The sequence below is a fragment of the Lontra canadensis genome, unplaced genomic scaffold, assembly GCF_010015895.1.
Source record: "Lontra canadensis isolate GAN:19392208 unplaced genomic scaffold, GSC_riverotter_1.0 scaffold8, whole genome shotgun sequence".
NCBI classification, from domain to species: domain Eukaryota; kingdom Metazoa; phylum Chordata; class Mammalia; order Carnivora; family Mustelidae; genus Lontra; species Lontra canadensis.
The window spans coordinates 6422622-6435853 of NW_022631002.1; the positions used below are offsets into that span (position 1 = coordinate 6422622).

General features: G+C 54.5%; 1 protein-coding gene across 2 annotated transcripts in view; it reads right to left on the minus strand.

The window, feature by feature from the left end:
- Positions 1-13232, minus strand: part of CMIP (c-Maf inducing protein) — a 224038-nt gene that overhangs the window by 40089 nt on the left and 170717 nt on the right. For both annotated transcript variants that reach the window (XM_032853888.1, XM_032853889.1), the window contains 3 exons: positions 10900-11061; positions 6347-6388; positions 1135-1197 (listed from right to left, as the gene is read on the minus strand). In XM_032853888.1, coding sequence (XP_032709779.1) covers positions 1135-1197; positions 6347-6388; positions 10900-11061 — 267 coding nt within the window. The remainder of the gene's footprint in view (positions 1-1134; positions 1198-6346; positions 6389-10899; positions 11062-13232) is intronic.

Consider the following 13232-nt stretch of genomic DNA (forward strand, 5'->3'; position numbering starts at 1 on the left):
GCTGCAGGCCCAGCTCGACGCCCAGGTGCTTGCCTGCTTGGCCCAGAAGGCACACACCGCCACGTGCCCAGACGCGCACACCGAGAAGGCACCCGGGCGCTCTAGGCTGGCAGGCCGGGCCCGCCCTCTGCTCTGTGGGTTGCCAGAAATGGTCTCCTGATGGAGAGACCAGGCCAAAGGGGCTAACTGACCCTGTGTCTGTAGTCTCAGAGCTCCCGCCCCCTGACAGACACAGAGAGAGGCACTAAGGGCATCACAGTCCCCTTTCCTCCAGAAGCCACAGGGCTCTCCAGGGGCCTGCTTCGCCAGGCCACATGCTCGTCTTGCTGGTAGATGGAGTCCACACCGCCCACCAGGGACAGCGTGTGGCTGTGGAAGGAGCCGGCGAGGAAAGGAGCATGAGTCGGAGAGAGTCAGCAGGTGCGAGAGCAGAGAGTGCTGGGGTAGCAGCAAACCTAGGCCCTGCGTCTCTCCAAGGACATCAAATCATTACATAAAAAAAGAAAAAAAAAGAAAAAAAGAAAAAAAATCACACAGCAAAGAACAAAACAGGACTGCATGCTGGTTCAGCCCCCGGGCTGCTGAAGTGTGTTTTCAGAGCGAGGGAGGGCTGGTCCCCAACGTGCCCTGGGCACGGTCCGTGTAAATCCCACTGCGAGCCTGGCTCTGGGTTCCCGGGAGCGGACGGCCTGCTCTGCGGCTCCTCCCAGCGAACCTGGCATCCCTGGCCTGCTTTCCCTATTCAGGAAAAGCCCCACGGCTATGCCCCACTGTGGGCCAGCCGGTGCTCAGACGAGCCTTGGCTAATAATAACCCAGCTCTGACGTCAGGAACCCAGAAAATCTGCTACAAATTTCTCCCAAGACAGCTACAAAGATATTCCAGGGAAAAGCCGGACGCTCCTCCCTGACCCACTGGTTTGGATCCTGGGCCTCGCTTATCACCTGCCTGGCAGAGAGAGAGCTGTGTGTCTAAGAGCAGGCTGCCTGACCTGCCTTCTGGCTTGGTCTGGGGCCCTGACCCAGGTCAGGGAAGCCTGGGTTTTCAGCAAATTATGCAAAGCCAACCCCCAGCATGCCCACACGGAAGTGGGCTGCCTCCTGCAAACACAGCCCCATTTCGGTCAGGTTATACCTTGCAGAAGAATTCACAGAGATCTGGTGGTGGATGGTTGTTTTCCAGCAAAGGAGCAATCGCCTGAAAGACAACGAGCAAAGGTGAGCTGGAACCTCCAGCAAGGAGTCCTAGCTGGGGGCTCATGGCTGGTACAAGCTCCACGCTAACCTCCAGGAAAACGCACACCAATGTGAGTGCATGCGACCTCAGGGACTCTACAACCTGCTGCCGTCCAGCCACGTCCCCCTTGGAACAACAGGGAAGGAGAGGATCCAGGTTCTAAGCCCAGGCCCTGGGGGCAGAGTCCTGGGTGCGAGTTCTAGCCCTGGCACTCACGACAGCCTAACTGTTAGAACGAGTTATTTCCTCTCTTAACACCCGAGTTCCCACCCAGAAAGCGGAGCAGAGAAGAGTCTGCAGAGGAGCGGGAGGGAGGGTGCCTGGCCTTGCCCTGTTACCATCTGGGGCTTGTTTCTCCTGTCCCATGCGGGATGTTTAGCAGTGACCTTGTTCTCAACCCAATGGATGCCAGCAGCAAGCCTCAGCCGGGTGTGAGACCAAGAAGCCTCCTGAAACACTTATTTAACATTAAGGCAGGTGCCTTGAGTTCATGTCTCTCCAAGCCTTCTGAGGCTCACTGTACAGTTCTTACGGTCCCCCTGCCATTCCCGTACCAGGATCCGAATGATGTCTGATTCTTATTTTTCTTCCTCTTTCATACTTTGTTTGAATGATTTTGCTAAACTTCAAATTCAAATAAAATAGGTAAACAACTGAAATGTGTCCAGACATTGCCAAATGCCTCACAGGAGACGAAACTGCACCCACCCGAGGACCCCTGGTACGAAGTCTGAAATAGGGTCAGCTCTCCGTGAATGTTAGTTACTGGATGGCTAGTACCTACGCGAAGTCCACTCATTTCCCTGTTTGCCACAATGCGCACAAGATTAACCAAGAGGAGACCCAGAATCCAGCACCAAGACCACCGGGCTGTGTTACCTTGTGTGAGCAACTCAACCTCTCTGGACATTAGTCTTCTAGCTTACAAAATGGGGAGAACTGGAGTGACTGTCTTTGGGAGGATCTGAAAAGAGAAAACTGTAGAAGCTTTGGAGTCTCCGCCTCAAGATAAGCCCACTGTCACCATCACGGCGGGTAGGGACTGTCTTGGGCAGTACTGGGCACAGCAGCAAGGGGTGGTGATGCGGCCCGACTCCCGGGAGGGCTCTGTGAGGACATGTTCTCCCCATCACTGACTCCCAGGGCTCGGAGCCTGCCTGCTCAATTTCAGAGGGTCTCTGTGAGCTGTTCCCTGCAGCGATGCCTTGGATATGGCTAGGGACCGCTCAGCAAGGCCCTCCGCTGGGCTTGGGACCGTCAGGGAAAGGAAGCCTCACTGGGGGCCCAGAAGACACGACGTCACTTATGCGAATGTGCTTTTGTGGAGGAGGAAGCCAGTGACACTGAGGCTGTGGTCTGGAGCCCCTCCAAGCTGGGTGCCCAACAGTCCAGGGTCTTACCTGTCCAGGGTGGCAGCACCCAGCACGGTAGCCGCTGGTGCAGGCAACCCTTCCGATTTTAACGGACAGGAAATAAGTGAAATAAAATAAAAAATGTGGTTCCTCCACTGCACAAACCACATTGCCAGTGCTCAGGGGTCCCACGAAGCCAGCGGCCACTGTGCCAGGTGAAGCAGATAGAGAACACCTCCCACACCCAGCTCCGAGGAGGGGCCATGTGCAGGGCTGAGCCCCCCACTCGTGCCGGGCCCCTCTTCCTCTAGAATGAGTCACAGAATTAAGGAGTGGGAAGGACTGAAGTGCCCAGAGTGGGCGTCGGGCGGGGGCTCGGTGCTTCCACAGGATTAGCTCACTGGGGCCTCATGACAACTCAGTGAGGTCAAGTGGGAGTTACTCCCATTTGTACAGAGGAAGAGACAGAGGGTCAGGGAGGTTACAAGGCCTGCCCTGGTCAGACAGTTATGATCATTTTAAAGGTATGACTAATAAAAGGAGCTTATATTTCTGTGGGCTCTTTCTATAAGCCCGGTCCCCGTGGAGCATGTTTGGCATGCTGGCTCACTGAGCCCTCCCAAGAGCCCTGTAAGAAAGGCACTGTTGTCACACACATTTCATAGATGAGGAGACTGAGTCTTCGTATGCCAAGTTAGCTGAAAATGACTAAAAAGTTAACTAACAGTTAACCAGAAGTTAGCTGAATGGCCATCTGGTTAGATAAAAATATTCTAGAGCCAGTAGAAAGTATGTGGTGGGTCAACAGTCCCCAGCCAGGGTTGACCTTGCTTCCAGGGGCTGTTGGCACGTCTGGAGACATATTTTTTTTCCATCCTCCCCTGGAGACATATTTTTGATCACCACGATGGGGAAGGGCTACTGGCACCCAGCGGGTTGGGGCAGAGATGGTGCTCAACGTTTTACAATGGCCAGGACAGGCCCCCCAGAAGGAATGATTCATCCCCAAATGCCCACGTAGTGAGGCTGGAAACCGAGGGGCAGAGAGGCACGGAGAGACTTGAAAGCATCCCCCCAAGACGCGGTACACGAAAAAAATCAACATACAACAGCCCATCTAGGCTTGCATCATTAATGTTGAAAACAGAAAATAGAAACACAACCGTACCCATGTGGGGTTGTCACCACCTGAAAACCGCCAGGGCAATTCTCTGAAGAGGACACTGGGATGGGGTGAAATCCTTTCCCTTTTTTTCTTTATTCTAATGAAATTATTTTCATAGAATACTCGCAAAAGCATTTTTAAGGAACATCTTAAAGGTATTTTCAATACAATAAAGCTCTCCCATCAGTTGCCCAAGGACCCAGCTCGTGTGGGGTGGGCCCCGGGTCTGCACCGGCTCCAAACTTGAGCTCACATTGAGCTTCAGGGTGAAGGCCACCCTCTTCCCCAGCATGTAGATGGTGGCTGCGGTCTGGGCACTAGGTTCCAGGGACATGCTGGCTGTTACCAGCCAATAACCACCTATGGGACAGACAGATGCCCGACCCCAGACGGACTGAATCCAACCAACTCAAGTTACTTGTGAAAGTATTTCTGAAAAATAAGCACGTTAAAAACATACAAAGCCCCGCTGGGAGAAGACTAATTGCTGAGAAGTCAAATTGGATAAGGTCATCTCTGGGCAGAGAGAAGGCTTCCCAGTGACAATAAGGGCACTGGTAACACAGAGCACCAAAGGGGAGGAGGTTGTACAGAGCAGGGCTGAGAGGCAGACCTCAGATCAAATTCTCTGTTCTGTCATGTCTGCTGAGTGCGCAAGCTCAGTCCACCCCAGTGAAGGGGTCAGCCCCACAGAATTCACTGGAAGAAAGCAGCCTGGACTGCTCAGACCAAAATTCCTTTCCCAGGCTCATCCCCGGTCCAAAGCCCTTACCCTTCTTCCAGGGCTGAAGAGTATGGGGTTGGGGGACCCACAGGTAGCGCCAGAAGGGAGAGGAAGACGCTAACTCCTTCCTGGCACCCATGTCCCCAGCTGCTTCTCCACCAGCCAGTCTCACTGCTCTGCCTTCCCCGTGCTGGGCCTTCTCCCTGGACTGCCTTGCCCTAGAGCACTCCCACCCCTCCTTTAAGATCCAGTTTGCTCACCTCCACCTGGAAGCCCTCTGTCATCCTCCTCCCAGCACCCTCACTGGCGGAGGATGCTAGGTGTCTGCCCTCTGTGCTCCCCTAACACTCCAAACAAATCTCAAGCCCTGACCGTGTTATTTCCTGATTAGCTGCCGACCTGCCCCGTTCTTCTAGCACACAGTGAACCTCTCAGTAGCAGCTCTAGGTCTGTGCAACAGAGACTAGTGTTTGGCACATACCTGTCCTCAAGTCAACAAGCACTTGTTACATGAATTTATTAACTAATAGTATACCAGGGAAAGGTGGTGGTGGGGAGTGGGGGCACCCAGGTTGACAATCCCCCTATTCTGGCAACAGAGGGCATGGCATGGTCAGGGTGCAGCAAGGGGGTAAAAACCTTCTGTGTTTTTAGCAAATTCCCAGGGAGCATCTAGTACGTGCCAGACACTGGAAGTGGGGCTCCATGGAAGCTGCTGCCTTTACTCCCCATGACAACACCTCCTTTTGTACCCACCAGACCCAGCTGGGGTGAGAAGGGTGATTCCCCAGGCTGGGCTTGCCAGGGCCAAGTGGGTGGACCCAAGAAACCTTCATTCAGCTCAGAGGGGAACAGAGTCTGGCATCTTGCCCTTGTTTCAAAGGTTGTAGCCGTAGGACCTCTGGGGCAGGTGAATGTCCTTTCTGGGCACATAAGGCTTTGCTTCTCACTTCCATCTTCCGTTCTGCCTCCCTACTTCCCACATCCTTGAACTTTATACTCTAGCGATGCTGAAGCTTCCAGGATATCCCACGTTGTTCTACATCTCTAGGCCTATTTTGTTTCCTCTCTCTGGAATGTCTTTACTCTGTTTTGCCATCTGGCAAACTCCTATTGATCCTTCAAAACCCAGTTCAGACATCACTGCCTCCAGGAATCACCATGCCTTCTTTCCCAGGCGAGCTGATCACTCTCCTCTCTATACTACATGCCTCTGTTTTTACAGTGATATCATCTGTCTTCCTACAATAGAAGATAAACTCCGTGGGAGCAGGGCCTGTCTTCATTACCTACGGATTCAAATACATGCACAGTGCTTGGCACCCAGTAGGTGTAACCTCCTTTCTCTCCCATGAGATTTACATTTCAGAGCTTAAATCCCCCAGGAAGCTATCTGACTCCCAAGATGCTTTCATCATAGTCAAGTCCCAGAAAACAGGACTTTTTGTGTATCAGAGAGAATTAAATCCAGGTTCTATACGTGGATTAATCAGGAGGCATGTCCTGGGGCAAGAAAGAAAATGCTTACCTCTCAGCTAATAGGGTTATGCCTCCAAATAAATAAATCATATGCTCTCTGCCATCTCCTGCCTTCAACTCCCCCCAGAGCACTCAGGAAGGAGGACGCAATGAAGATGCATTCACTACAAACCTCAAAGACAGATAATTTTCTCTCTCCCTCCCCCGTCAACTGGGGCCCTGAAATGTGCAAAGGCAGAAGGCAGACAGTCCAGCTTGACGGGAAAGACAAGACCGAGCACGGTCGCCACGCTGGTGGATACACCAGCGCTTCGAGAAGTCACTCAGACCAGGGCAGGGACTGTGGCATCGGGAGGGGGACAGAGGGGTGAGGAATCTCAAGAGACTTACCACAATGATGTTCTCATGCTCCTGGGTAGTCAAGTTTGTGTTCTAAGAGATTGAGTGGAGAGTACCAAGGAAGACAAGACAAAACAAAACAAAACCACAATATTAATCAAACGGATGTTTGCATCTCAAAGGTCCAAAGAGTTTAAAATGCTTTCTTTCAGCTTCTCGGAGTGCAGGTGTTGCTTTTTCTTAATCAAGCAGATCAGAAAACCCTCCAAGGCTCAGCCAGGAAGGGAGAAAAGTATGACTTTGCGGGGGGGGCGGTGACGACGACACTGGGATTCGAGTCTCAGTTTCACCCCTTGGGAGTTATGTGACCTTGGACCAGTCCCTCCTTGTTGGTGAGACTCAGTTTTTCCTTCCACAAATGGGGCTCCTCCATTCATATAGGGCTTAACCCCATGCTCCCTGCCGGTCATAGGGTTCACGGAAAACACGGAAAGATACAGACTTTAGAATCTTGACTGCGTGCCAGGCTGTCTTTCAGGCACAGCACATAGAGTACTCCAGTGACTCTCCAACTGGGTTCCACGGAAGAATGGTGTTCTGTGAGCCAAACACGTTTTAGCTAAATTCAAATTCTAGCAATTAGCTTGTAGAAATAATAGTAAGTTGAATGGATTAAATTTGTTTCATTTTTCGGGCTTTTTTTCTTCCTCAATCTGGAATTTCCTCCCCCAGTGGGTACCTGTTACCACTCTCCTGTGAATACACGGCTGAGGAGAGGCCTGAACACATGAGAAATGAGAAATCATGGGAAAACCCAGAAACGGTCACTATCGTCTTCTCTGCTAGCTTCGTGCTGTGCTCTGCTTTGTCTGTGTGTCTCGGTGGGCACGGGCTCTCACTGGTCTCCATTCAGATCTCCTGACAGAGTCACGTCTGTCCCCTCGTCACGTGCCGCCTCACTGGACAGTCACCTGGCCAGATGGTCAGTTCTTGGGTTCCAGGAAGAGCCCCACCCTGTTTGCTACCTGCCATCGGGCTTAAGGAGCATCAGGATATCTAACGAGTTTACAACCCGCTGAAGCAGGAGCGGGGCCGGGGGGCTATGAACACGGCTCTGTCTGGCTGCCCGATGGGGGAGGACGGCCACGGAACCCGGGCCAGTGTCTGTGCTCCTCCTGTCCCCAGCTTCCCATGGAGACAGCCTGGCCCTCTAAGCCCACGTGCACTTAGAATTCATGAGCACGTGGAAGGGGAAAGGATGTTTCTTAGACTCCCAAGGCTTCTTCTTTTTGTGGACGTTGGTAGTGCTTAAGGAGCCCGTTTGTGGCTGATTATTAAATGTCAGTGGATTTTCCTGATGGAAAGCTTTGGTCTTGCCTTACAAGCGACGACAAGCTCGCTAAGCCTCAGGCTGGGAGCACCGGCTTCTTCCCCGAAGTGCTTCTCCTACCCTCCCATCGCCAGGTGAGCTACCTGAGCCTCACGAGGTCCAGCTGCGTGCCCGGCGCACAGGGAAGAGTGGGTGGAGTGGGGGTTTGACCCCCTCCGTCCTGATGCCAAAACCTGAATCTCCAACCACTGAGCCCTGGTGCTCGGCCCAAGCAAGGGGCACTTCCATTTCTCAGGCTGTGGCAGGTAGCTCTGCAGGACCCGGCCGGGTCCTCACCGCACCTGTGCCCTTCCCACGAAGAGCCTGTGGCAAGCACAGATGCCAAGTCCTTTGTCCCCATCGTGGGCGGCAGCCTGTGCCACTCTGCAGGGACACTTCTCTCCACCAAGGCCATTTTCCGCCCTGGTGGGGAGAGCTCACTAACAGCCAGGGCATCACAGAGGACATGGGAACCCTAAACTGAGCGGCCACTCCACAAAGGCCCGGGAGGTCAGGGAGGCAGCTGTGTTTGGCCAGTGGATGGACAGTCCTTTCTCAGAACCAAGAGTCCCCTCCTCCCCCTCCCTCGCTCCCTTCCTCCGGATCCTGCCCACTTTCCAGATGGTTTGGGGACCCCTGGAGCCTCCTCGAAGGAGACCCCAGGAACAACATGAGTAAAGAGAACAGACAAATCATCTAGCCCCTACAGCCTAAACAGGAAAGGGCAAGGAGAGGGATTTGTTTTTCCACCCATCACCCTAGACCCTGCAGCTGAGAGTGCTTAAGGTCAAGATCACAGCCATCTCCCATGACAACAAGAATGTGATCATTTATCAAGTGCTCCCTGTGTATCAGGCACAGGGCCAGGCGCTTTGTCTGTATTAGAGCACTATGAAATGGGTGCTCGTCTTCACTGCAACTCGCAGATGAGAACAGTACTGAGAGACCTAGTAAACTGTCCAAGGCCAGTTAGTATCTGAAGAACCAGGTCCTTGTGCTTCTACAACTCCTTTTCTCAACCACCAAGTCCCACACAGCTGGGCACCCCCCGCAAACCCCGGGTTAGGAAGTCTCTACCAATTTATGCCACATCTGTGCAAAACAGCGTGAGCTTTCCTAAAAGGCAGACCTGGGCGTGGATCCCGGCCCACCACTGATGCAACAGACCCCTGGGCAAGTGACAGCTTCTCCAAGCCTCTGTTTACCCGTCTGTACATTTTCGGACTCACCTCGCAGGGTACCTGGAGATCAGCTCTAAATGCCAAAGCAGTGGTCACAGAGCATGTGTGTCACTCAGAGAGGCGCTAAACCTTCCTCAAGGGGTTGCTGCCTGGACTGCAGTCCCAGCTCTGTCCCTTAGCAAATGGCAGCGCTTGTGTGTCACAGTGAGTGACACTGACTCATTGCCTGACACACAGTAGGTGCACAGCAGATGCAGCCTGCTTCTTTTTTTCTTTTCCCTTTAAATGCCTTTATCTTTCACTAGTGCTTGGGGATCCAATGATTTTTAAAACTTTGGCCTGAGAAGCGATGCAAAGGCCCAGGGGCACATGGTCTATGAAACATGTAAGATGGAAATAAATGCTTGCCAGTGGTTGGCAACTGTGTCCACCTGCCACCTTCCCCGTCGTCCTGACAGTGAGCCTGATCTAATGATGGTGCGGCAGTGGGGGTGGGGACTGTTGGGCAGAAAGGGTGGATGGTTGGCCTTGCAGTGAGAGGGAGGAAGCCCTAAGGTGAAATTTCCAGCCCCACCGCCTGCTCAGCATATTGCTCAATGTCTCAGGGCCTCGGTTTCCTCGTCTGTATAATGGAGACAGCAGGCCTAGCTCTCTAAGGGAGGTGTACTACCTGAGACATTGTGTGCATGGCCCATGACACCTGCTGGCACACAGCAGGTGCTGACTGATGGTGAGCCTCCAGCCTGGCCTCGGGCTGGGAAGCCAGGATAGAATGTTGGGTATACAGCATCTGGCCTGGTCTCAAATTCCAGACCTTGACTGTGATTGATTTCAAAGCCTGAGTCTTCGCTCTGCGGTGAAATGAAGCTGTCTCACACCCGAGGGCGTGGCCTCTGCTCCCTGTAGCTATCTTTACCGCCCACCTCCTACTTCTTGCCCCACTTGCCTCCAGGGCAAGGGACCCTCTATTCAACAGACTTGGAAGGCCTGGGCAGTTTCTAGGACTGAGCGGCCGCAATCAGCCTGGGCCCCCAGAGGAAGCGGTGGTTTTAGGTGGCAAGGAGCTGGTGCAGTCTCAGAGGGGGCATCTAGCAGCTAGCTACCCAAGGAACTGGGCGTGCCAGGAGAGCAGGGGCCCGTCCCAGGGGAGGGGGACAGAAGCATCACTCCGTTGGCCATGCAGAGTTTAAATCAGAAGTCATCAACGCCAGTGTCTCCGGGGGCCAGGCAGGCAAACAAACAAGGCAAGCCTTAGCATTTGGGAAGCGCGGAGAAGATGGCTGGGACAGAGTCAACAGCGTGCTTCCCAGCAGCTGTCACCTCCTCACAAACAGCGGGACTGACATCGATCGAGCCCCCTTGCTCCTGTCTGTCTCCCTGAGGGAACATGGGCTTGTCTTCATCCCCAAGCCCAGCACAGTGTCCAGCACGGCACAGGCCCTCGTGTGGGGCTGCTCGGCAAAGCACAGCCCAGTCAGCTGCGAGCCGCCGATGGATTCTCCGCTGCTGTGCGGTGGTCGGGGTGCCGGGGGCAGAAGCCGTCGCTGCCTGGGCCCCCGGAGCCCATGCAGGCCAGGGCGGCGGGGAGGACAGAGACGGGCAGGGACGGCGGGCCCCCATGCCGAGGGCAGGGAGGAAGCCCAGCCTGGAGCTCTGGGGTTGTCACCGCCGTTCTCCAGCTCGGGGACGAGCCGGAGGTTCTGAAATTCGCTGCTACCACCATCGCCACAAGCCCAGCCTCAGGCCCATGACCAGCCCCCACACTGGGTGGTGGGGCAGGGCAGCAGCCAACAGCCCCTTCAGCCCCGCCTCGCCCCCGGGGCGGCTCCGCTGCAGCACTGGGGACAAGCCTCCTCCTGGGCTCTCTCAGGCTGCTGGGGGACGCCTCTCAGCTCCTTGGGCAATGGGGAGACAGCGCCAACGTGGGTCCAGTTCTGCCGCCGGGCACGGCATTGTGCTCAGCAGAGGGAAAGGAAAAGAGCTTGGGTGTGTGTGTGTGTGTGTGTGTGTGTGCACGTGCGCACGCGCAAAGCCCAGCAGGAGGGACATCCTACCTCTGAGAGCAGTTTCGAGACGATTTCCAGCGGGGCTTGGTTGATGGAGTCATCCTGCAGGGGGGACGTGAGGGCCATGTCCACCAGAGTTCGGATCTCCTTCAACACGACTTCCCAACGGCTTGGGTTACTCAGGACTTTCTTGTATTTGTAAATCTTTTTCTGGTTGGGAGAGAGAAGGAGACACGTACATGTTATTGACACGCTGATGGCGGAAGACGCCAGACGATCAAAGAAACAGACGCATCAGGACCTGTAAGCCCCGAAAAACAGCCGCTGTGGACCACTCCCTCCCCGTAAGGAACGGACTCCCAAGAAAGGAATCGTCCTGCCCAGAGTCACGGGCTGTGCCTACAAAGAACCAGGCCTCCCGGACACTAGCCGAGAAACCTTCACACTATTCCCAACAACTTCAAAAAAGAAGGAAGAGGTTTCTCTCAGATCACAGCTGCCAAACGTACTCCCTAAGCACTGACGCACAGTCAGAGCGGGAGCCTTCAAGGGTCCACAGAGGACCTTCCTTGAGTTGGAGGCTTTTCTCATCCCCGTCCTATGAGGCTCCCCTGGAGAGCAGAGTCCAGTTAAGAAAAAGGACAGGCAGGCTTGGGGCCAGGAATTCAACTCTGGCCAGGTGGTGACAAGCCCCGAGGCCCCCAGGAAGCGCGAAGGCGGTCCTCGGTTTCTGCCCGGTGAGTAAGACGAGCGCTCTCACCTTTGTTCGGGGCCGAGTCCAGGGCTGGAAAGCACTGGGGCGAGGGCTGTGGTCTCCTGCGCTGTGAGGCAGAGTTCCGCCTCTCTGACATCATGGAAACAGCAGCCCTCGGAAGGCGGAGGTCCCAGCCAAGCTCCCTCCCGGCCCTCCAGCTGCCTGCCCCACGGCTGCCCTGGCTGGCTTGGGAGACTCCCACTGGCTGAACTCTTTCATTAAATGCTCTGCTCCCCAGGGAAAACCCAAGTTTAGTGTCACCATGCCAGCAGCCAGCTGGGGTGACAAGTCACAATCTTGGAGCCAGAGTCTCACTGAGGGAGTGGAGAGGGAGGAGGTCAGGGTCCTCCACCAGCCCCTGAGGCTGCCAGGGTCTCCAGGACCACCGAGTTTCTGAGTTTGGAGTCACAAAGTGGTCTTGGAACCCAGGGCCTTTGAGGAAGTATCTGGGGGAACCATCCTTGTCAGCCTTAGTTAATTGCTGGGCGAGGCCTCACAGCGGAACACAAGAGAGACTCTGGAGTCAGGCCCGGTTCTTACTGTGAAGCCTATCACCTTATGAGCCTCAGTTTCCTCTTCTATAAACCAGGCAGCCTCTTTCAGTGTGTGACCTTCTCAAATGCTGGAGCCGTGTGGCCACTCTCCGTACAGAGCCACTTTAGAAGGCAGAGGCCGAACAGAGACCCTGGCAACAAAGAAGGAACCCGGATTCTTAACCCGTCTCTTTGGAGAAACTTTACAGGGATGAGGCGGACACCCGCAGCCATGCAAGCAGGACCCCACTGTCCATCTCCTGTTTGTTCCCAAACTCCATGAGTTTCCACTCTCTTGCTCGCTAACCAGGCCCCATCACTACCACTGTCATCCACATAGCTGACTCACGCCGAAGTCTGTTTCCCCTCACCAGCCCAGATCTTTTAAAATTTTTATTTATTTAAGAGAGTGAGGACCAGTTGGGGCGGGGGGGTTGGTGCGCAGAGGGGAAAGCAGGCTCCCCACGGAGCAGGGAGCCCAACGCGACTGCGGGGCTCAATCCCAGGGCCTGGGGATCATGTCCTGAGCTGAAAGCAGACACTTAACAGAATGAATTACCCACATGCCCCAAATCCTGATCTTTCTTATGGAAATCAATGTAGCTTGTCCCTGCCATGCCACTTTTTTTCACCTGCCGGCTAGCCTGCCCACAACCCAGGACAGCCCCTTCATTCTCCCTCTCCATCTGGCTGTGCTCTGACAGTCACCATCCCTCATCAAGAACTGGAACGAGACAAGTCCCCTTCCGAGGGGTAGCAGGGCAGAGGAGACAAGTGGGGGAAGTGGAGATAGCATCATTCTCTTCAGGCAGGGGAGCGGAAATGCCAGAAACATTGACTTGTCGACCATTTTAGATCCTCTAAGGACTGGAAGACACACACAGCAAGCTTTGTCAAGAGAGGGTGTCCATGAACAGTGATTACAAGGTCAGTGGGGGTGATCGTGACAATGAGGATGTGTTGAGCCCCATGAATTTCACGACAAGACGCACCCACTTCCCTGAGGCCACCCTGGGCCGGTGAGCAGCCCCAGTCCCCATCCCCGTCAGCCAGGAGCATGGCATGGCCCGCCTCCACGCTGCCCAGCCTATGCC